Source organism: Larimichthys crocea, chromosome III, assembly GCF_000972845.2.
Source record: "Larimichthys crocea isolate SSNF chromosome III, L_crocea_2.0, whole genome shotgun sequence".
In the NCBI taxonomy this organism is placed as follows: domain Eukaryota; kingdom Metazoa; phylum Chordata; class Actinopteri; family Sciaenidae; genus Larimichthys; species Larimichthys crocea.
This window is the reverse complement of record NC_040013.1, coordinates 39,098,730-39,124,097: the sequence shown is the minus strand read 5'-3', so window position 1 is coordinate 39,124,097 and position 25,368 is coordinate 39,098,730. Positions and strand designations below refer to the sequence as shown.

The window sequence follows — 25,368 nt, the reverse complement described above, 5'->3', positions numbered from 1 at the left end:
AAATTTATATAGAAATATAAAAACAACTGTAATGTTGCAATAACTAAACTCACACATGCTGGACAGACCTGGGTCAATCAACGCTTCATGCTTGTTCCTACTTTCAGGTTGGGTGGAGCCTATAGCCTAAGCACAGTACAAACAGGGTTAGGTTGCAATGACAATAAAAATCAACCAAACTCACTTAGCAGTCTAAATGTTTCAGTTAAATAAATGCCAAGTCTAAGTACTAAGACATACAATGCTATTCATACAAAGCACCTGAAAACAACCCTGCCAGTATCATCCAGCTGCAGAGTGGCTAAGTGCTGCTGCTGTTACATTCCTTTCCTGTAGGTGGCGCAAGGTCGGCAGGAAGAACTGCAGAGCTCCCCTTGTGGAGAAACAGCATGCATAAAGTAGTGTGACCTATATCTGATTAACGAACTGCACGTCTGTTTGCTTCTCATCAACTTTACAGTAACATTAAACCTAGCCTCCAACCTTAGTGATCCCCTTACAGTGTTTGTTCATCCTTTAAGTTACTTTGCTTGTCAGTTAGCTTTGTACATATTGTTAACAGTAATTATAGTTTTTCATAACCATCTTATGTTCTGTTAGCTAGTTATGCGGATTCTTTTTCTTTTTTCTTTTTTTTTCAGCTGATAATGTATTCTTCATTTCAGTACTTGGCTGACTGGCTAACGTTGCAAGATGTCCAACACTAACTGAAAAGTGAAGTAATATGAGGAAGAAAAAGCACTGTAAGGTGATCACTAAGGTTGAAGGCAAAAATAACATTACTGTAGAGTTGACAGGAAAACAGAAACACGTCACGCGACATTGTGCAAGTAGAATGAGTCTTTTTTTTTTGAGCGAGTTGGAGGCCAGTCCCATCGAGTTGCTTCATGACGTTAAAGCTCAATAAAACATTTGTTCTTTGATCGGAGCTGTTCAAAAATGATTGGTACAAAAATGACTTGCAACACAAGTAACACACAGTTTTAGTAGGTTTAATGGTTCAATTGCATCTATGCGTCACTAGGACACATCTTGTGTAAAAATAATTTGGGTTCACTGTTGCTTCAACTCATTTGTCTGTGTTTTATGTTGGATTGTCTCACAATCAAATATTAAATCTTAATTTACCGCCATGTAGATCTGAACCTCTGAGGTTCAGGTTTTATGGGGACTATTGATCACTCGCTCCACCGGGAGACATTTAAATGTCAGTTATTATTCTGACAAACTGGAAAAGTGTCATGTTTGTGTGGGGTTGCCGCTGATGGTTTTTAAATTTCGAATCTTAAAATCTCACAGAAAATGATTACAGATTATTTTCTCTTTTTTCCAGTTTCACAATTAATTGCTTGGTAACATTGTTTTAGTTCATGGAGTACTGTGCACTATATCTTTCTCTTGTTACTTATGTTATTGAGCTGCACAACTACACAGTCGAGATGGATTCAAAACACAGCAGGAACTGACAGTTAATGTCATGTAAAGAAGTGAACGTTGACTTGTTCATACAGTTAACGGACTCTAATCAGCTGTTCTACACATTAAAACGATTAGGAACGTTTACATAACAGGTCTATCCACCCATCTCCGTGTTTCTCGAGTTGAAGTGTTGAACTAATACAGGAGGAAGAAGAAAAGAAAAAAAATGAAAGGGGAGGGGGAGAAAACCCAGCGCTGAATAGAAACAGCGGGCAAACCGCAAACTGTCGTCAGAGGAGCTCTGTCGCCACGGCAACGGGTAATGTCATGGATACAAACATTGGCAAATCACTCCGCTCTCTGAGCTCGACAGGTAGTACCTGTGCTGAAACAAGCATAACTAGACGATTATTAACTTTTCCATGGAGAGTTCTCGGATTGTGTCTCTTGATTGTTTATTTACTCTCTCTCTCTCTCTCTTTTTTTAAAGGAGATTAAATCTCAAGGAAGTTTCGACGTGGAATATTACTCATATCATTAACATTTAAAAAAAAAAAAAGTCAAGTATAAATCTCAATACATTCGTTGTATTCTCAGACATACATATACACACACAAATATATGTACACAAGTATTTACAATAAGCAGGATGTAGGGAAATTCAATTCCACGTCTCCTTAAAAGTTCATACCTCAAAATGATAAAAGACTGACAGTGATGATGATGGTGATAGTGATGAAGTTGGCAGCAGAAGAAAGTTGTTTCCAGGATGTAATCAATCCCAAATCTGACACCAGAGTTCTAATGTGAATGTATCGCGTGTTTCTAGGAGTCGGAGCAGTTCATATTTTAAATCTGTTGAGTGATGAGAACAGACACCAAAATCATCTCTGGGTCCCCTGGTGGATCATTAGCTCTGGTGTTAAGACCCAAGCAAACACTGTGTTGACTGATAGCAGATGACAGAAAAACGACAAGACATTTTGCATGTGATAGAGCGAGCCGTTGCAGCTGCCTGGAAGTACGTTCACTGGAGTGAAACTGATAATAAGTTCTCCTGAAATCTCCATAACTGGATGTTAATCATTCAAAAAATTTACCTACAACTTCTACTGTTGACCACATTCCCTGTGACCCACAAATACACATGCATAATGCCTCTTCAGGTTCAAAAACTGACCATGGCCAACCAATTGCCTGCTATCAGTTAACAAGCACAGAGCACCAGAATAAATCAGGGATGATGTTGGTTGTATATCTGTTCATGTTGATCCCCTATTTTGTTTCCGGTGCCTGTTATGTATGGATACTGCTCTTTTGTTTGTATGTGTGTGTGTGAGATTAGTTTTGTATATACAGGTATGTCTGTGTTAATTCTGGTGACGCTTCATGTGCAGGGCCAGGTGGTCAGAGCGTGAGAAGCAGCGGCTGCAGGCGACGCACTTGAAGGGTTTGGCTCCGGTGTGTTTCCGGTAGTGTCTGGTGAGTTCGTCCGATCGGGCGAAGCGCCAGTCGCAGCTCTCCCATGTACAACGGTACGGCTTCTCGCCTGCAAGAGAGAGGACGGAGGTGTTAGCAATGAACAGAACTTTTTTTCTCATAATTAAAACAAATACAGTTTGAGTTTTTTGGGATCTCCAGTTCATTGGCATCTCAGCAGTAGTTTTAAGACAAGGGGTTGTCTATGGGTTGGTTTCTATTTATCCGCTTGCTATGAAAAACTACTTCCAAAAACCTTGCTAGAGCCAGATAATTCAGACCTTTGTTTTTCTCTTTGTCAAACACACCACTGCGCTGAAAACTGTGAACCTTGTTGTCTCTTTCCCGAATCTGCAGAGTAACATTGATGTGTGACACTTTTCAGTGCCTAACTATCAAATGACAAATGTCAGAGTGTACTTGAATACACCGCCAAGCAGACTTTGACAACACTGAAAAAACAGGTTTTTATTTTAGTCAGTCATTCCTATCAGTTATGAACGATGACAGCAGAGATAAAACATGAAACAGTGGACGAGCAACAACATGTCATGGCTGATTTGTTCGGTTTTACATTAATGTTTATGAGGTGATATTTCTTAATAGAGGAAACGTGTTTTAGTTTGTTAATGAAGTGTAGTGGCAACTTTTTTACAGTTATATTTGTAATTATCAGACTGTGTATGTGTGTGTTGAGGCAGACGTAGAGCTGCCTGTTTTGAGATTTTAAACGTTTTTTAAGAGATGAAACATTTTGACCTAAATGCAGCAAAATGTTTAATTTAATTTGTGCTTAATTCATCATCAAGATAGAAGGGCGGCATCTAACTTTGCTGTTTAAAGCCACTATACAAATACTAATGTATTATTCCAACTTCGTGATCACTGATGTAAATTCTAACACGACTGTGGGTTTCTTCTGTAACCACTTAAAAACTGCCCATATGTGTTAAGATCCTGAGCTAAGTTTTAAACCTGCAGGTCTTTTATGTCTATAACACATCCTGATTTGACTGAAGTGACAAAAACAGGACATGCTAGAGCAGATCTAGTGTCCACACTGGTAGGATGAAAACACGTGCTGTGATTGCTTTGCTAAACCTTTGTTAAAAAGGTATCTTGTGCAGTTTTTGACCAACAGTAGGAGTATAGAGCAATGTTTTGTTGCAAATATAGATGTAAACAATGGCACAAATTAAAATACTCTTTTGACAAATGTTTTATGGAGGGGAAAAAAATGCATTCAACATGTTTGTTAGATGCTTTTTGGTGTTGCATGTCAACAAAACAAGGTTTAGACCAAACTTCCACAGGGTACCTTTAAATATGAAAACTTATTTGTGTTAGAGCTTTAGTTCATTTGTTCACTCACATCTCTAACTCTTGAAAATAAACCATATACCATTGTTGTATAATTATAAGGTAGTTGTGGATAAGAAGGCATAAAAAGAGAGAACCTATGAAATCAGCCAACTAAATCTAACACCACACTTATCCTTCCCCACCCAAACATTGACATTTCTGTTCTGTGCCACAACGTGCTATTGCCAAACAGTGAGCTAATCATCAACAAAGAGAAAAGGGGTCTGTTGAATAGGCTGGTATGCACACAAGAGGAAAAAAAAAGTCATCTTTCATAGCTGAGGTGGAAATTAATGTCGGACAATCAATGCAAGGCATGAGTACAAACATAACTTAAGAGCAATAAAGTTAGGTACCTGAAACTGTGGTTTAATGTAAAAAAGGTTCAGGATATAAAAGATCTAATGTTTGTGTTTTTCAGTTGTTGCTGGGTTTTTTTGTTCCCTGTAAGAACTAAAATCATTCTTCATTCATAATCATTTTTGTCCCGTAGTGCCCTCCATCTTTTCAAAGAAGCATTTTATTGTGTTGTATTAGATATTTAATGCAATTTCTAAGTTGTGTCCTTGGCCGAAAATCCTCCAGGAAACTCTTTTATCAGCCAGTGTCAAGGGAGCGTGACTGTTTTTGGCCGCTTGGGTCATCAAGTGCTCGTTACCAGCATGGGCCTCCCCTTAGTGCTGATTAGATAGCTTCTGCTATTGACCATCAATCACTTAGTGACAGCTATTAGCGGAGTAAAGGGGTCCAAAGAGCACAGGGAGGGATTCAGGATAAACTGAAAAACTTTGTGTGTTTTTGAGTTTTAATCTAAAAATAAAATCCACAGAAACAGCCTTTTAAATCAAATCCAAATAGCGTTTAAAAATGATTTGGGGATGTCTTTAAGTTTAAAAATGATATATCACTAATGTTTTTGAATAAAACTGTTATTTTTGTTTACAATTATACACATGATAACATCTTTAAACATCTTCTTTACCCCTCTACACGACTAAACCAGAGAAGCTTGAATCCAATGAGCACATCAGAGGCTCAGAAGCACTTCAGCCTCCAATCAGGACAATATCCTGTTTCTAGAGTCAACCGCTCTTGATGTGTGTGTAGAGGCAGTGTACAAATGTCTCTCTCGAGTCGCAGGTGTGTTTGATTTTGCGCTATAGCTGCACTGTCGGGGTCAAAAGCACAGCCGCCTCTCTTAGACTATTATCCCCTAAGGGCTGGCAAACAAGGCGGTGAAATACGACACATCCACACACACAAAACAAACACACTTGACGGGTATACATTTCTAAACAAGCTGCCAAAAGGTCAGGTGAAATTGTGCATGGATATATGAATGAAGAGGTAATTTTAGTCAAAAAGGAAAATGGTAAAATTTACTTGCTGGTCAACTAATTACTACTAAAGTGATGAGCATCACACATGTCTGCTTTAAGCTATGTCTTTAAGAGCAAAAGAGCAGAGATTTTCCCCCAAAACAAAAACAGGTTCAGTTTCAGATTTGTGTAAGATGTAAGGGGCTGAATGCTCATAACTATGTTTTCATTAGTGTATAATCACCTGAGAATAACAATTACTATGTTTCTGTTGCCTTAGACTAAGCGGGTCCTCTTCCATGGAGTCTGTAGTCCGTACCAAACACTGGCTCTGAGTAGGGACTGAGGCATTCAGTAACTACACACTGGTGTTAAAAAACAACTTAATTGGTATTTCTCTTCGAAACCAAATGTTGATTAAAGCACTGATGTGAATTAGTCTTTGGCATTGGAAAGCACCTTAACTAACACACCTATGTAGATGATTTCTGTGTCTAGTTTTCATCTCTTAACACCGGACTGAAAACACAGACGTCTCCTTTGAAACTAAAAAGGCATCAGCGCTCAAAAAGCCTTTACAGGCACTGGTTTACAATGGACAGGGAATGTTTGATCAGGTGGCTGATTAGAAATGACCAAACTATTATCTCTCCCTCTCCAACACACACACAATATACACTAATAAGTGCCTGTTTGAATACGTTATTAAACCACAATGAACAAAAACGCAGTCTTACACAGAACAGAACACACACTCAGAAATGTACGGGTGGTGTAACAGCTACAGTGTATCAATCACTTGGGGATAAAAAAAAAAAGCTTTTGTTGCGGGCTGATGTCTAAAGAACATATATATATATTTACTCTATAGGAGGCCTCAAGTCTCTGACATCCTGAACTGATTACTGGTGGTTTGATCCTCTACAGTTATAACTTCAGGACACAGACAAAATGAGGTTAAAACCAGACAAAAGGTATAAGAAATGAATAAGATTCATTTCAACCCTATGATAGAAATCATTTGAATATAAAGCTTTCAATAAAATGAGGAGGATGATGTTCATCACTAGTTTTCTTTATTACAATTCTACTTGGTTGACTTTTTTAATGTACTTTTGATATGATATGATATGATATGATACCTTTAATCTAAAGTCAACTAACATTTCATATAAGTTGATAGTCTTTAGTGTAATGACTCAATCTTGACTCAAATGCAAACATTACATATTAAATTTCTTAAATGCAGCGAACAGTAAGGAGACTAAAAGTCACATGAAACGGTTTCCACCCACTCTCAACGATCATCCATCAATAATGCAAATATACCGATAAGAAAAATAAAATACCAGAGGAGAAACTATATTTTTCAAACCATTCATCCCTTACTATACACAGTATACACATGAATACAGCAGCAGTGCGTTAACATTTTGAAACCATCTCGGCCCGTTGAACTGAGTCAAAGAACAAACACTTTCAGGCTCTCCAGGACGCCCATAAACTCTTTGTGGACTTCTTAGCTTTATCAGCTCAGTTAGTGTTTGTGAAGAGGGCTGGAGGGTAATCAGGCTGATAGCACTCGACTCTTTACACACACACACACACACACACACACACACACACACACACATACATACATACACACATACACACACATACACATACACATACACGTACACATACACATACACATACACATACACACACACACACACATGCGCACTAACATAATTACAAAAGTCAACGTGCAGAGTTCAAATGGTTGCTGAGGCCATGGTCAAGGTTGGTCCACCCCCAACCAACCACGACTGGGGGCAGATTGTTTTGATGATAGTGAGATAGTCATGCACATCAACAAGGATTTAAACTGGCAACCTGACAAAAAAAAGTCTAGAAATGCTTTATTACATGTCTGTACTCTGTACTTACTCTGTAAGTGCTATCAGCAAAATGCAGTATCAAGTGAAGTAAAAGTACCTAAACTTAACTGAGTGCAGTTAGTTACATTCCACCACTAGTTGTTTGATATCCTGTTAAGCCTGTTTGCCTGAAGATAACGGCTTTACAGCAAAATAATGCAAAACTACTCGGATTTGATAGTATCTAGTTAGAAGGTTTAGAGTTATAAAGCACTATGCAGCTAATGAAGCTGATTTGGAGGAGTTTAGCAGAGCAACTCTTATACATCAAGCTCTTAGCCTGTCTCATGCACCGTCAGCCATGATCCCAGCATGCACTGTGTGGGATGCAGGATACACAGGTCTTTGACCTGTGAGAGGAAACTGCAGCAACTTGCTCTATAGTATCTTCAACATGACCTAATCAACTACGTCTTGACGTTGTGCAGTCAGACCTAACTAAAACCTTCTGAGACGATTACTACTCTATAATAGTGAGAAGTACATATCAGCCTTTGGAATGTAGGACACTTCTGGTGAAAGAAAGAAATGAAACTGACACTTAAAATAATATTAGCATATTTTATCATGTCATCATGCTTGCAAACAGACCTGCACTGCACAACTTCCTAGTACCTCCTTAAAAAGAAGAAAGAGTCATATGTCACTCTCAGTGAATTGAAACACACACACATGAAAGCTGACGTTTCACCACATTAAAGATTCTCTGCTGACATGAGTGCGGATGCAACATGTAGATTATTACTGTAATAAATCACGGCTAAATCACGGCTTAAGCTACTGAATAAAAAATTCCACGCCAAAAAATCTGAGATCTTTTGTTTTCTTTTAGTCTTCTAAACTGAAGGTGTTTCAGTTTCAGATTGTTGGTATGACAAAACAATACATTTATATATCAGCTTAAGCTTTGGGTTATTATAATGTAATGTATAACACCAAACAATTATTTGTTCAATTAAATATTTAACCCCAACCCAAAAACTGTTGGTGTCCGTATGAGCCTTCAAATCCCATAATCAAACTTTAATGGGTAAGTATGTTAATCACTGTTCGTCGAATGTAAACAAGGATGCAAACACCCAGAGAGCATCTCTGAAGCTCTGTTAGGAATATATGTATACTAATAGAATAAGTATTTTCAGAGTATTTCTGGAGCCAGGCAATAAGAAAAAGCCAATGTAACAAGGCACTAATGTGGCTTGTGTTATCTCTTATATTTGCCGTGGATAGAAGACTGGTTGCAGCTTTCTGTATGAGTTGAAGGTGTGAACAGGCTTCACCACTCAAGTAGGCAAACAGAGAACTGCATTAATCAATTCTGGAAAAGATAACGCATGAATAACTTTCTGCAAGTCAGAGAATGAAAAAAACACCTACAGTACAGTTTAAAACCATTTTATGTTGATGCAAACAGGACTGCAACTATAATAATCCAAAAGGTAGTTTTCACCAGAAAGTATCAAGTAATAAAGTCAGAAGTTTACAGTCACATTGAGATGTTTGTTATCTGTAGTGGTGGGGAAAAAAAGTTAGGGCTATAGCTGATTTCTCCTGGAGAAAGCACATAGATAGAAAACTAAAAAGGGGACCCAGGAAAGAGCCTTGAGGTACTCCATAGTTAAAAGGATGCACACAATAACAAAGAAAAGAAGCGGTATATGACTGGCAATCTCTTGTGATCACTTGATCTGTTGTGTCCACTCTCTGGTTGGGGTTTTATTCATTTGGCTTGATTTGCCTGAAACATTTCCTGCACTTTAGAACAGTCACTTCACCATTTCTAACTTATGAGTCATCATCAACTGAATGCAAAGCAAGACTAGGCAAGCCTGGTTTTGCCAGATCACAAGCCTGTTTGGAAGATACTGAGTGACCAGAATGACTAAACCAGGCAGTTTACTTTTCATACAAGACATGGACACGTTGCTGTCTGTTGTGCATGTTCCAGTGCCATAAGTATCAGAACACAATAAGCAGAAAGGACCACTGATTGACAAAAGCCAAAAATGTTGGATTGGATCTCCTTAAAACTGCTTGTTTCAACAATGTGTGTTGGTCGCTAAGTCAATGAGACACATTTAGTAGTCAAATCATTTTGTATTCAAGCAAAAAGAACTATAAAACATTTTTTTTAAACTGTTCCTAAATTGAACAGTTGATTAATCAATTGATATCATGTTAATAACAAACCTCCTCCAGGTGCCAAATGATTTTGCAGTTGTGCATTAATTCATTGACAACCACAGATGATTCATCTATTGACAGTGCTCCGCCAAAGACAAAGTGATAGTTTGAACGTGACCATGTTATTCTGGCTACAGCACGTTGTACTACAAAAAATACTGTAAAGTTCTCATTTTATTTTAATAAGATTATTATTGCTTCTTGACTAAAACATAAAAACCTCCAGAATGGTCCATCATCTAATTCAGTTTGCATCACTGTATAATTTCTGTGTTTACTCTTCTCACTGCATACTTTATAGTCTATTTGTCTTTTGCACTCGTGCATCCTGTTGCGGCTGCGACAACCCAACTTCCCCACTGGCATCCATAAAGTTTCATCTTATCTGTTTATGACCATAGAAAGGTCTGTTTCTATTTGCGCATAGATTCACATGTTCGCTCGTCACGGTTTTCACACCGGAGGAGCTTTGCAGCTTTAATCGCATGAGTAAATCTCCAAAATTCAGTTCTGAGGCGGCTAGGAATCCACAGGTTTCATCTTACAGAAGGGAAACACATTGAAACTGGCCTTCCCCCATTCTGCAAACCCCCCACCTTCCTCCTCCTCTATCCTCTGAAAAGAGACTGAAAAGCAGGAGTAACTGGTTTGGCCTTCGTTTTTAACTGTGTGTCTTCCCTCTTTTTTCTTTTTTTTTTCTTTTCCTCTTCCTTCATCCTCCCCTCCTCCTCCTTCCCCCACGTCTTTGTTCTCTCTCTCTGGGGAAGCTCAGAGGACAGGTATGAGCACGTATAAACATGGCGGAGAAAAAAAAACAAAACTCTTGAGCAAACTAGAATTGCCTCTATTTTGTTTTTCCTTTTCATTGTGTTCTTCGTCTCTATTATAGTTACTGGGTGTACCGAAACTGGCAATGTGACAAAATATGCAATATACAATAAATGAACTGAAGTCAACTGAACTCTGAGCTTAATGGGTATACTCATGAGATTGTGACTGGATGTTCGCTGGTTTAGTTAGTTCTGATCTGGACAGGAAGAGTGAATAAATGTGGACACATTTTGGCCAAAACAGAACTTCAAAAACAATCCTAATTCTCAGAACCTGAAATCTTTATTTTATTATTTTACTTTACACCTTTTATCAGATTGCATTGCACCTGAGAAGGATTGTTTTTGGAAGGGACTATTCAGATGTATCTGTAACGCTAACATTTCCAGCATCTGATTCAAATTAAAGCTATGGGGAACTGGTTTCTTACCTGTGTGCGTCCTTTGGTGTGCCTTCAGATGAGAGCTCTTTGTGTAAACTTTGGTGCAGCCTGAAAAAGAAATCAGAGAAAGATCATGAGCCATAAAGTTTACCTTGGCCATAGAGCGGTTACCCAGGGAGAAAATGTGCTTTTGCTGGAGTTGTTTTTCACCTGTGAACCAGTGACACTGACATAACAGTGGACAAACACTCATTCACAAATTCGGTAACACAGATCTTTGAAGGGGGACGCCAGATGGACCATTTCTAAATGTTGGTTTCAAACACTCACACTTTTACAAACAGTTTATGCGTTTATACTGGATAATATACTTAATTTAGGTTAGTTTGTTTAATCAGTAAAGAATTTTCAGTCAATTTACATCATCTTAGAAAGAGTAAAGCGACAAATGTCTGCCTTGTTTTATGGCCTGAAGTCAGAAAAATGATATAAGACTAATTTTCTAGATTTAGATTTAGGTTGATTATCTGTTTTTTCTGTTCTGTTTTTCCTGTATTGACAAATGTGTGTGTTAAAGCATGTAGAGAGAAAGAGAGGCAGTATATTATTGACATATTTTCAGCTTTGAGTGTTGAGTATATTTACACGACAGTAACATTGGTAGAAAACAATTTAAACCAACTTGCTGAAACTTGTTTTCATTAGTTATTGGTGCAGCAAACTGTTATTAAATCCCAAAAATCTCAAGCTGCTGATTGTTTGTTGTGTTAAAAATGGAAATATACAGAACAGCACTAGCGTACTTCAGTGTTTACTCTTTGTGGGTATGGACAGATATTGGATTACATGCTGCTTTGGATATTGCCTAAGGCACTCTAGACATGATCAGTGATTGTCTTTTGCCTGGAGTGGCACATAGACAGGGACACAACACATAAATGAAAATATCATGCCAATAAAGTTAATTTAAGTGCATATCACTTTGCTTTTTCACTTTACATTAAATGACGCGGTCTTGAAACTAACAGAGTAATCTGTTTAGTCATTAGACTTTATCACTCAAGGCCTGGACACAAATACAAAACCTGAAACCAAAGAGGTTTCTTGCATCAGTAGAGAATTATTCTCTCCTTTTGCTAAAATTAATGCGAAGTTAAATGTGTTACTGTGATATTTCAGTTAAATACAAATAAACCACAGACCTGGGTAGTCACAGAAGTGGATCCTCCTCTTCTCCAGCTCTGGGTTGTTCCGTCTGTTGTATTTGGGACCTGTCAGGACACCCTGGCCATGTGTCATCAACAAGGCGTGTGGTGACAACCCCGTCACCTTTATCCCTCCCAGGCGCTGCTGGTATGGAGGCGGAGGTTGGGGTGCTAAGCTGAGATCTGCCTGACCGTCTGGGCTCCCAGGCTGAGAGTTTGGGGGTGAGGGTGGCAGGCTGTGAGGCCCCGTATGCTGTGATGAGTTGGCTGGAGAGGCTTGGTAGTAACCATGGTGCTGCTGCATATGGTGCTCTGGCATCATGTAGTTGCCGTTAGTCGTTGGCAATGATACACCGCCGAGGTTCAGCATGGTCCTGCCACCGCTGGAGGTGTGGCCCGATGGGCTGCTGTGGGAAAGAGTCATGGTGAGGTCAGCACAGCTGGTGATGGGCATGTGGTAGACCTGCTGCTGGGGAGCCGGGGGTCCGATGTGAAGCTCGGCGTCCAAATTTGGCTGCTGTTGGTGCTGCTGGGATGTTGCGGTCACACACGCCACTCCTCCAGAGTTCATGTCTGGTTTGATGAAAACATTGTTGACCACCGGCGGCACACTGAAGACAGAGGTGAAGTCTGGCAGAGCCTGGGTGGTGGCGGCAGTGGGGGGAATCGAGCAGGGCACCTCCAGCCCTGGCTCTATCTTGATCTGCTGCGGTGTGAGGGTCTTGGTGTTGGGCCGGTAGAGGCCTGTGCGGAGGTGAGTGGTGCTGGGAAGGATGACATTGATGTTGAGGCTGTACGGGGCAGTGGGTTTGTCCTCTGAGAAGTACTCGTCAACCACGGAAGCACTCTCTCGTCTGTATTTCTTGTCACCAGTGTCGGTCGACAGACTCAAGAGAGAATTATTGACCTGGGGAAGGTATTTGTCCAAGTCTAGTTGAATCTGAAAAGGAACAACAGAGAAAGAAGTTTAGTGAAGCTGCAATTTTAACACAAAGGTAAAAACATAATGTTTGCAATAATCAACCAAATGTTCAACTGTAGGATTTGAAAAGCTTTCAGAGAACGCAGTGAAAACATCCACAGCAGCAGCTACAGTTTGGCACAGTGTTTGTTTAACATCGACATGGACAGAGCACTTGTTTAACTGCTGTAATTATTTTGTGAGATTAATGGATTACAGATGGTGATAAGGTGACTGTGACATGGCTCAGTTCAACATGATCCACTGTGAACAGAAACAAGTGAATAAAAATATATATAAATACATCAGAGGGAGACAGCTGAGTAATTAAAAGAGATAGGAAGCTATTAAGAATGGATAAAAGAAAGATTTTAGAGAAGTTGGTACCAGGACTTCCTCCTCCATCCCTCCATCATCCTCCCCTTTTTCATACCTCACATTCCTGTTTCCCAATGGAGCTAGGTGCACTGACAAACAGCCAGGACCAGTATTAGGGACTGTCAGAAGAGGGGTTTCAGATACATCCAAAATGTATGTATGTTACTGTTTATGTCTGCAAGGCTGCATGTGTGGAGGACAGTATTTGGAGAAGATTAGACTAAGCCACAAGAAACGTAAATCACAAAACAGTAAAGAAAATGGATCTCCAAGTTATCTGATTTTAGCTTCTCAAAGCCTCAGGCTGTGTCATGAACATTTTTCAATTAATCGAGAATGAAAATGACCATTGCAGCACGAGATGTCAGCCAGTTGGACTCGACAACTACCTGTCTGAAAAGGATTTGACCACTTAAATTGCTTCTAACAGCTCCACCGCTCTGTGTTTAATTCACGACACACATTGCATGCAGAGAGCACATTAACCAGAAAACCATCAAGAAACCGTTTAAATCTGTGAGTTTGTTAAACCACGAAGTTAATTAAACTTGTTAAAAGCAGCAAGAAGTGCTGATTAAAACTTTCAGCTCTTAAAACACTTTATTGCAACCCAATGGAAGACTGTAAAACGCACACAAACTGTTTCTGTGTTTATGTTTTTATATGTGCTTGTCTCTCTGGTTTGAAGTAGGTGAGAACTTGTTGGAAAAAGTTGATGTTACAGGCACCAAACTGAGCTGAACAATCTGAAAATAAAAATCAGTTTATTATTATTATTATTATACGTTAACCTGTTTGCTTATGTTGGCAGGGATGCAACTGCCAATCAAATATGTTTGTGTGACAGGTGACAAAAGGTGTGTACATTTTGCCTTTGTTCACATACAGAGAACAGTTTTTAAGCAACAAGACTGGACAGGTGGAGGAGTGTTTAGGAAAATAAATTGCAGGTATTTTTGTTCATGCGGACGGCATTATCTGATATCCCGATAAACTGGTGTGTGTTTATATTTGTCATTCAGAGTCACTCCTTTAGAGGTGTATAAGGCGTTGCATAATAAATCTGTATGGCAGACCACATACACACACACACACACACACACACACACACACACACACACACACACACACACACAAATACACATACACATACACATAAAAGTACATACAAATGCATACATGCATATGTCAGAAAAATGCAAAAAAACAAACAAACATGCATGCAAATTAAGGCATGCAGAAGCAGATACACACTAAATAACCGACACACTTGCTCGACTACGCACAAAGAAACATACACAAGCAGAGCGTTCCCTCTATGGGTGTGGCTGATGGCAGTGTTTTGTTGCATGCAGAAAAAGAAGCTGAAGAAAAGAAATGCAGTCAGCCAAACCAAAACAAAAGGCTGAAGGCATGAGATAGACAGAACGAAACTTAAACACCATCAAGTAAAAATAGCCAGACAAATCTGACAGTGACAAAGGGTAGACACAGATGAAGGGATTAAGGGAGGGAGGAGTGAAGGAGTGACTGTGAATGTACAAAAGCAAACAAATATTGGGTTATTTTTATTACCGTTTGCATGTGAGCAGCAGAGCTGCGACGATTAGAAATTCTGATTTCACCAGCTCAAATTTGTTGTTGTGGACAAAACAAGACATTTCACCCTGCCTTGTGAAACACTTTATTATTTTTGTGACATTTTATGACCTAAACACCTCAGAAAATAATCAAGAATATGTTTATAACAGATTAACCGAAAAGAATCATTAGCTGCAGCTCTAGTGGCCAGCAAAACCCCTAAATATTCAATTACTCTGACATAAAATGTTGAAAATGAAGCAAATCATCAGATCTATGAAGCTGAAACCAACTAACTTATTAGCAAAATTACAATTTTTTACTTTCTACTATCTAAATGCAGCATTTTTTATATTTTTGATGAGTGAAATCGTCTTCATCAGTATGACCTGCACCCAATATAGAAAGCATAACCCAGTTATGGAGTCCTGGACTGAAACAAATGACCTAACGAGGTGCTGATGTGCTCGAGGTCGCGTCCAGCATCTGAACAGGAGGCACAAAGCAGCAGAGAAGGCCTGTTTCAACACTGTTATTCTGCAGCACTGCTTCAAGTGCCAGCACCGTCCACACACACACACACACACACACACACACACACACACACACACACACACACACACACACACACACCATCCCTCTATTAATAATCTGCTGAGATATTTTCACACACAAACCTTGGAGTTCTGTTGCTGTATGCATACTTCAGCCTGTTCTTTGTGTGTGTAAATGCTGTTAATCTGTAAGTGCATATTTGTGTGAAGGACAGAACATATATATTTTAATGTGCCTTCGTCCTTTTTTTAAACATTTCTGCGTTCCTTGTTGGCTCTGTACTTTTACTTCAGGCTTTTTTTTTTCTTTTAGGTGTTTGCAAGAGTTTGAAGTTGTTGTTAATGTAAATCCAGTTCAGCCTGTTGACCGTTTTAAACATAAATAACAACAGTTGTCAGTATTTGCTGAAGGTATTTCCATTTTCAGCAGAAACACCAAAAACACAAAGTTTCTCCCACAAACAGTTTTTTTTTTCTGCGTATGCATGTGTGTATTCTTAAGTGTCTGTGTATATATGTAAATGTGTGTGTTTATTCAGTCGTGCCCGTGGGGCTAATACATGTCCATCGTTCAACGCTGCAGCACTCACATAGCCTTGTCATCGGTGCAATCTGAGTGCTTGGTGAAATTAAAGTCTTCTATTTACTGAGGGAAAAAAACAACAAAAACAGCCTCTCTGTTTCGTTCCCACTGAGGGCTCCTGTGTGCCTTTCAGGCCAGGACACAGACAGGCCCTGTGCTGCTGGGCTGCTGGCAGCTGTAACCCTCAGGTGCCCTTGGTCACATCCCCTGCTGGCCTGCTGTTGATCCCTACTATTGTCACCCCCTGCTCTCTGATTCGCTTGCATGTTGCAATTTGGCCTCTTTTCCGTACATGCAAAGATGACACTGTACAGAGAGAGGTCGGCGTTATCAACCAAGGATGGAGCTGCAAGGTTAAGTTTAAGCCTTAAACAAAGTGAAGGACAAGTTTATTTATGTGTCTGCATGCAGTTTAAAGGTATCCTTAAGGGAAAGGTTAGCCGTTCTTGCAGCCTTTAAGAACAATATGACTCAATTTCAATCCAATAAAGTTATTTTACTAAATATTTCTTTTCTATTTAACAGCTAAAAGGAAACCCTGTCATTTTGAGTGTGGAATTGTTTATTTGGGCTATTGGTCCTACATGTATTTGAAAAAGTGCCTTTTTAGTAATGTTAACTATCCTCAACACATTTACAAGACATGTGGTAAATTGTGGTACAATTTATGTGGTAAACAAGTAAAATATCTTCAGGTCAAGACTTCAGTCACTCAGTTAATAATTGGAGAACATGTACAACTACTCCGCTATGAATCCTTCTGCCTGATAACGAACAGTCTCTTATCAGGTTTATGGGATGGAGTGGGAATTTCCACACTTTCGGGCCAATATGGCATCCATCCTTAAAAGACCTTCATATGTTTTAGCCCTGTATACTACAAAGAGAATGCACTTTACACTGCTGTCTACTGTACGGTCCTATCAGTACAAACTGTATGAAAATCAGCTTGCGTGAGAGAGTAATCCACCACACTGAACATCTTGTCGGCTTTTGCTGACAAAGTTACGTTATTGTTGAGTGCAGCTGATATGATTTTAAAAACGTCTGCACTTTGTCGCCACATGAAAGCATGTTTTTATGTTCACAGTGATGCCATAACTAACTCAAATGAATTCACATTGTTTCAAATGATGGGATATTGCCCATGCTGTTAAAAAACAAAGCCGCTCATTCCCCAATTTTGCGTTTCTAAGCCACAAGCGTGGCTAAAATTGGCTGGGTGTGTCTATAGTAGGTCTTGTTCAAGAGATTCAGTGAATAATGAGACTTCATGAGGGCACCCACCCTAATCACCAAAATCTTTGACATATTCTTACACCATGTAATTTCTGCCACTAGGAGGGCTCCCACATCAAAAAATTAAAACAATGTTGTGAAGTAGTGTGGGATCATGGGAGTTGCTGTGTTCATTGTTAAACAATTAACTATTTTTGCAAATCTATCTAGTCATATAGATATTAAGTTTCGTCATATGTGTTTCCCTGCAGGTTATAGCAACTAGATGTAAGCAACATTTACAGTGTATAGACTTTTTAATGCTGAGTATATCTTTAATAGAAATACTGAAATTCATCTGGACTTTATCTAATTGGGATGTTGATGAAACACTCAACATCTACCTCTGCCAGCCTCACAATGAAAAAGTTCCTATGACCCAAAAGCCTCCAAGCTACAAAGTCTGCCATCTTCATCACTTCCCTTTCTTTGCTAATTACACAAATGGCTGCGTCTGCGCACCAGCGTTCTTTTATGGCTCTTAGGAATGCAAAGAAACAGTGACCATTTGCCTTTGGATCTCCATAAAGAGAAAAACTGAACTGATAGTGTCAACAGAGCAGAAATGATGACAGGGTCGTCAGAGCAAAAACAAAACCTTTGAGACTGTGGTGATGTTTTATGATCACTGATGGAGGGAGAGATAGGGAAGCTTGTTTTGGCTTCCCAGGACAGCGGTGTGTTAACTGCCGGGTGGCCAACTTTAGCTCTTCTGGGTAAAGTCATCAAATGGAAAGTCAAATGCCCATTTGATAACACTTTGGTGTTACAAAACATATTAATCTGCATTTACAATGATATTAATAACTGCACACAATAGCTGGGATGCTGCAAATACAAATATATCATATCTTCATTTATGACTCCATGTCTGTAAAATCATCTGTAAAATTGGCCCCTGGATGTCAATATATGTGTTGTCTATTTATTTTGTTATTTTATGGCCTATGTATGTATGACAATGATGGAAGATTTACACACAAGTGTCAAAAGATTTATTTGGTATTCACACATACTTTATGAACATAAAATGTCCGTAAATGTTCACATCCTGTATATGATTGATGTATGGGAATACTTGAAAGGTGAACTTCAGTATCTTTCAACCTGGACCCTATTTTCTCATGTTTTTGCGTGTACGACAATGACTTTTGAAATTGGTCTGAGTGAGAATGCTGCAGCTGGCAGAAGCAAAACTGGGCTGCGATGTAATCCTTCCAGGCGATTGCACCTTGTCAAAACATGTCAACTAAAAGTGGTGGTTTTTGCCACTGATAAGCTCATATTGTCTGAAGTCTGTGAGACAACATTATTGAGTGGACTTTTTTTTTTTAAGAGTAAGATGCTTTTTGTTTAACCAGAAACAGCTGCTTTGTTCAAAGCCACCGGACTCTTGACTATTGACCAAAAACAGTAACTTTACCACACAGAACACAGGAGTTGCTGAAGTTTGTTTGTGTTATTGTGTGACTTTGGATCTCACATCCACTTCCGGTGTCTAACTGGGATGTTTTATTTCCTCACCACAGAATGATTTCACCAGAACAATTTCACTGCTTTTTCCAGACAAATGAGGGGTAAACTATGGAAGTCAGATTTTGTTTCAGAAGATAAGTTTGCAAACCACAGGTATTAGGATCAGTAAGACAGTAGAACAATAGGACATGTCTGTGGGCGGTGGCAGAAACTGTTGCAATATCGCTCTATTCAAAGCCACCAGACTCCATTGACAAAATCGGTAATTTTACATGGCAGTTTCTGGTTAGTTTGTGATTTAAGTTACACAATAACTTCGACAATATGCAATCACCCCAAAGAATTACGTTGCAGCCTAGTTTTGTTACTACCAGCTCTGGTGTTCTTGCTCAATACTGGATTCCTCTTAAAAAAATGTTGCCCCCACTAATCATTTAGACACAAAACAGGAAACATAGTTACTTTTGCTGAGGATCACGCATATACTCAGAGAATGAACTGTAACATGAACCAACACCTCTCTGACAAAGTCAGAAAAATTCTTCTTTGCCACTTATCGTTGTGTAAACATAAATCATTTCGGGACAGAATTCTTTGGAGCTGAACTGCAATATCCTGATATTCAGGTTAACAGTTCGTCCAAACAATAACCTCTCTCACGTGTCATCCTATTTCTGTCTCTTATTTCTTGTCACTCTTTGTTCTATATTGTCCCACAAATAGAAAAGGTCCTTCTCAAATTTAGCTTGCAGTAAGAGGGGTGGGGTGTCTGGGGGGGCTTTTTCAGTCCTGGATCCAGGGTTCGTCTACTGGTAATCTTGATTTCGAATGCCATCAGATACTTAACAATAACCTACAATCACTTTACATATTAAGGAGTTCAAACTTCCCTCACCACATGATGATTTCACCTTTTGTTTTCAATCACCAGAACAATTTTCACTGTTTTTCCAGACGACTAATGGGTAAACCAATTTTGCAGCTTCAGTTGATGAGTTTGCGAAACCACAGGTATTAGGAAACCATAAGATATGACTGTCTGTGGACGGCATGTGTTGTCTGGTACAGAAACGTGGCCGGGCATGATGGGTACAGATGACATCAGCAGCCCAAACAATCTGAACAGATAACAGCATGAGTCAAATGATGAATCTCTGCTCCGCGTGCTGGCACAAACTGACTATGCAGACTGATTTATGGGTTTCCATATACATCAGGCAGAAACATTAAATACTTGTTTATCAGATAGTAATGTATGTTTCTTTTGCCATAATGATGCAGGTTTACGAAAGATGAATAAAATCTCAGAAAAAACTGAAAAAAACATTTGACATAACGTGCACAAAAGACAATTTTCTCTCTCAAAGAGGGTGTTCTACACACATATCAAATCTCAGAAGAAACTTATAGCTATAGTTTGTTGAGTTTAATTGTGCCAAATCAATGCTACCAGGAGAAAAAAAAGACTAACACAATCTCTAAATTAAAAGCTGAAACTTGCCCATCCCCATATCACATTTCCCATCACTAATCATTGTGGGATTCTGCGAGCTAAGACTCGTTGGCAGACACTTGCTCAGATGCAAATTATCTGCATGTGTTGTGCTGGGAGTCAAATCATTAGTCAAACAAAAACCATTTCAGCTTTCAGTGGGATGAACAATGTCTGTCGGCAACAAGGATCCAGAAAAGAATAGGTAATGTCTGACAACCCACTAAAGGAAGGCTGACATAACAGGAAATATGCAGAAGTTAAAATGTCAAAATGTGAGCTTAAAGTCAAACACATCCATATGCCAGGAAGTAAAAAATGTAAAAACCAAGTTTAAACCATATCTAAGTATTGATCTTCAGGAATCATTAGGCATGACTGGCAGCACACTCTTGATGTGCACGCCATGAAGTTACTCTGTAACTTCTCCTGTCGTCTACGCTCAGTCTTACACGAAACCCATTGGTGATATAATGACAAAAGAATCTGGAAATAGGTTTCATTAGTTATTAGTTACTTATTCCACCATTACTGCAGAGGCACATGAATGGATTAATTCCAGCATAACATATGCACCATTTGGAAGAAAAAGATGGACACAAATCAGGCCAACTTCGGCTAACAAAATGTTGATGCAGTAAAGAAACATCACAGACTAAAAATAACGACGAAGTTCACCGTCTTTTAAATAATCACTGCAGGTTTACATGCAGGAGATTTATTGCCTGTGTGGTTGAAAGCTGCTGCTTGAGTGTTATACAACAAACACATGACACCAGTGTGAAGTGACAAAAAGAAATTCCTCAGGTGACTGATGAGTTACGCAAGAGCAGCATCTACAAGTCTAAATTCATATCTTTACATGAATTAATGTGAAATAAGGAATGGGTTTCTTGTAGCGATTAACCAGTGGAGCATTATCAGCTGCAGTTCTCCTGAGCTATACGGATGTTTTAGCATCTTTCACTTAAATGAAGACATCAGCATGAGACAGTGTCTTTGAGTTGCCTCATCAGCCTTTTACTGCTGCTGTGACTTTCTCATGAGGTCGGCCTTTATCATTCTCCTCGAGGCGGTCTATAGAAATGTGGGCCCTGCTCAGACAGGTCGAGCAACATACTGCTGTCACGATACTGGCTCTGTTAAATGCTTTTTAAAACACCAACACAATGACAGAAGAGAAAAGAAAAGGAATTGACAAGAGACAAGAAACAGACCTTTTTTTTTTTTTTTTTTTTAAACCCATACTTCCTGAGCCCATTACTTTAAACAGGAGAAGAAAAAGGGTGAAACTTACAGACAGACAGAGATCAATCTGTGATCTGTGAAGAACGTGGTGGAGAAACGCTTCATCTACATTCATGGGGAATCAAGTGCACATAAGGTAAACACTGTGAAGCTGCAGATGGCATGAATTTGCCTGAGGGGTAACTATTTCACTTAACCCAATGTCTTTGTTCTTGAAGCCATGTTTTGCATAACATCAAGCACTGCATGTTACAGCAACGAGAAACAAGAGAAAAGAGCAGTTGAATGTTGGCCATTTTGTGTCCTCAGAGCCGACCAATGTGACACAAGGTGTTTTTATATTAAAATATGAACTTGGTTAATGATGTTGAGGATTCTTACGCAAACAAGACAAAGATTTATCTAATGATGCTCAAGTCAATGATTGACAACTTGCTTCTCAGTTGCATTACATAGTGATTCTTAAAAGCCTAAAGGCACACAAACCAGCTCACTTGGGCTATAAAATAACTCTGTTTATGACTGCTAAATGTGGCCTACATTTATCTGCAGTAAGACAGGCAGCGTTGTGTTCTACATCGCTTAAAAATTTGAAGAAAGAATAACTAAAAATGCTACAAGACACTAAAAAACGGATGTAAAAATAACAGTTCTACTAATATGACAGTTGTATGATTAGAAAAGGGAAGAAAACTTAAGACAAACTCCATAACCAATAAAGGCGGGTATCTGAACAACACTTCTACACCTTGCCTATCGGACCAATTGTTTTGAGTCATTTTTTGAGAAAAAAATAAGTCCAAATTCTCTGATTTTAGCTTCCTAAATGTGAATATATTTTCTGATTTCTTTAATCCTCTATGACATTAAACTAAATGTCTTGGGGTTGTGGTCAAAACAACATTTAAGGATGCCACATTGGACGTTGGGATCAATGTTTTTCACCATTTCATGGACCAAACAACTGATGGATTAATAAAGAAAATGATCCACAGATGAATCATTAATGAAAGTAATCGTCACTTGCAGCCATGGGCTACATTTACTCATAAAAACATGCAGAAATGTTTGACTGCTTCTCTTCAATGATCGCACCTGTCCAGCTGATGGAGACACTAAAGTTAATTCAAAACAGCGCTAGCATGTGACTGCTTTCATTTCAAGTTTGCATAAAAATCAACAGCACAAGCCGGGCCTGTTCAACACAAGATGCTTTGTGTGGAATATGTTGCACACAGGCACAAAGAGCGCATCCACACGCCATCAACACCACCAGATTAGAATGAAAGCAAAGAATCATCTTCATCAGATCAGATCCACTTGGGGCTCTACGTTGCTTTTCATGTGAGACCCAAAGAGGAGCAGAGCAGTTCTGGCCTCAGGTGTCGGGGTCTACTGTCTGTTTACCAAACACCTGGCAGGACGCCAAACGCAGCATAGTATGAAGGCGTCCGGTTTCTGTTTGCGCTCTGTTGTGATCATGGAGGGCCATCGTACAATTCACAGCCATTTAACTTTAATGCAGCTGTCATGTCTCTGCTGTTTGTCTATGTTTAACAAAGAAGGTGATGGAGATGGTCATGAAACATAGCTCATCCTTTTGTATTCTTAATTTTCTACAATTAGTGAGGCGCGATCGCCTGCTAAAACATGACAGGAGTTACTTCCTGGTATGTTCAGGTGCGTTTCTGCAAACTATTCTGACTTCTTTGTAGATCTGGACTGGCAGACCTACAAAGGAATGCGATGATTGATGGAGAAGGAGCCATTTTACAGACTTGTCTAAAAGTCAATGTGCTGTTCTCCATCATGTGATCAAATCCCATGACCGAACAGGTTCTTCAGGCAGCGTCGGTCATCACATTTTGAGGAAACAAGCAGGAAACCGCATGTGCGCTCAGTTCCTCTCTGACCCAGCTTAGTGTGTTTGTAATAATCAAAATAAACAAGTGAATCCAGCAGGATATTAACGTCACGATATGTTTAAATCAACAGCACAGCATGTGTATAAAGTATGGCTGCAATATGGTGATTTGCAATGAATTAAATGAAAATGAAAAAATATTAATGCAAAAATGAATATCGTTAATCATGAATCGTGTTGTAATGTTTTTTTGTTTTTTTTAGTCCAAATATAAAGCTTTTTTGTTGGCAAATAGACAACCACAAAAAGCTTGTTGCTTTCTCGTAAATATATTAACAGGACTTTTTTTTGTATCCAGAAATATCTGTTACTACATACCGTATCATGTGCGAACGCAATTCTATTCAGAAAATCAAAAAAAAAGAAAAAGAAAAGAAAAAAAAAATCAATTTTCCTTGTCAAACAAACCTACAAATAAAGTTTGATTTGAATCATTTGTATTGCAAAAACTGCCACTAGTTGCTCCAAACACATCTTACAGGTGAACTTTACCTACTTATTCTAACATGTCAGGTGTCTGTGTAGGACTTTAACCTGCCTGGCTCCCTGTACAGGTGAGCTGCTTCTTTTCACAGGTAAAAGCAGCCTGATAAGGAGAGGAGGAGGGGGGGACATGCAGCTCAGCAGTAATTAAATGGTTGTTAGCAGCTTTGTTTATCCTCAAAACGACTTTTTCTTTTTGCCTTAAGTTGCACCTGAGGCCACGCTGTCTTCTGAGACATCAAAGTGAATGTTAAAGAATAATTAAGAGTTTAAAAAAAAAACACCCAGAGTGGCCGGACCTCCGGTTCACCGGGAGCCCGGCCGTCCTCAGCGGGTCGACGGAAACTCTCACCCCGGGTTTGACGTCTTCAAACACGGATGCGTCCTCAGCGCCCTCTGCTCCTGACATCCTCACTGGCTTCAGCTGCGTGAAAACCGCTCTTTCTTCTGTCGTATGCGGCGGATTCATGGCCAGTCCTACACTCGCTGCCATTAGAATGATTAAACAAATATATCTCCCGGTGAATTTGGGTTATAAGTACATAAAACTGCGACTTATTGTAGCTGAAAACTACGAAATAATCCCACAGCCTTCCTTTCTGTTCTGACTCACAGGTAGGTTTTACCTGAGCTCAAGTATAGACCTGCTACCTGGAACCGACGATGAACACACGACACAGCCAATGAGAGCAGGCGATGCGTCTTGGGGTCCAATCAGATGTGTGGTGGGAGGGACTCACCTGAGACTCCAGGGAAAGGAGGAAAAAACAACTGGAGGGCATCAGCCAAAGCACACACACACACACACACACACACACACACACACACACACAGAGGCAGAGAGAGATACAATGACTACAAGCTTGGTTGTGCTAATCTCAATAAAAATAAATAAATAAATAAATGAAAATGAAATGCTAAATAAGAATAATTAATAATTGCAATATGCATGTTGCAATATTGTGCATTCCTTTCACACAAAAAGACAACTGAATGTTAGCTTAAAGATTAATCAGGATGTGAACCAGCAGTTCCTTGGAAAACCAAAATGAGCGCAACAGTCCGGGAACTCGTTTCAGAGTTCGGCCTTTTCCTCTTCAGGATGGATAAAAGAAGTATCATCCACAAGAAAGAAAAAGATAAACAAAAGAAAACCACTGATATAAAAGGGTAAAAAAGGACCTTTCATCTTTTTTTCAGTGTCACGTTTCTTCCGTTTATTTTTGCAATAATGTGTATTCCCGTCACAAAAATAAGAAATAAATGAGTCACTGCTGACAAAGTTCACCTGTGGCCTAGCCCTAGAC

The 25,368-nt window shown here is 39.3% G+C and overlaps 1 protein-coding gene across 1 annotated transcript; it reads right to left on the bottom strand.

The window, feature by feature from the left end:
- Positions 1 to 610: 610 nt before the first annotated feature.
- Positions 611 to 24,690, bottom strand: klf5l (Kruppel like factor 5 like). Its single transcript, XM_010737339.3, has 4 exons — positions 24,414 to 24,690; positions 12,101 to 13,043; positions 10,947 to 11,006; positions 611 to 2,968 (listed from the first exon to the last, which is right to left on the bottom strand). Exons 1-4 carry the CDS (start codon positions 24,552 to 24,554, stop codon positions 2,790 to 2,792), a joined length of 1,323 nt encoding a protein of 440 aa, XP_010735641.3. The 5' UTR covers positions 24,555 to 24,690; the 3' UTR covers positions 611 to 2,789.
- Between the last annotated feature and the right edge of the window lie 678 nt (positions 24,691 to 25,368).

Excerpts from the sequence above, each read along its gene's own strand:
- klf5l (XM_010737339.3), bottom strand. The coding sequence starts at position 24,554 with ATGGCAGCGAGTGTAGGACTGGCCATGAATCCGCCGCATACGACAGAA. Across the intron at positions 11,007-12,100 it reads CCACTTCTGTGACTACCCAG|GCTGCACCAAAGTTTACACA; the intron begins GTCTGTGGTTTA and ends TTTCTTTTTCAG. Across the intron at positions 2,969-10,946 it reads ACACCAAAGGACGCACACAG|GCGAGAAGCCGTACCGTTGT; the intron begins GTAAGAAACCAG and ends TCTCTCTTGCAG.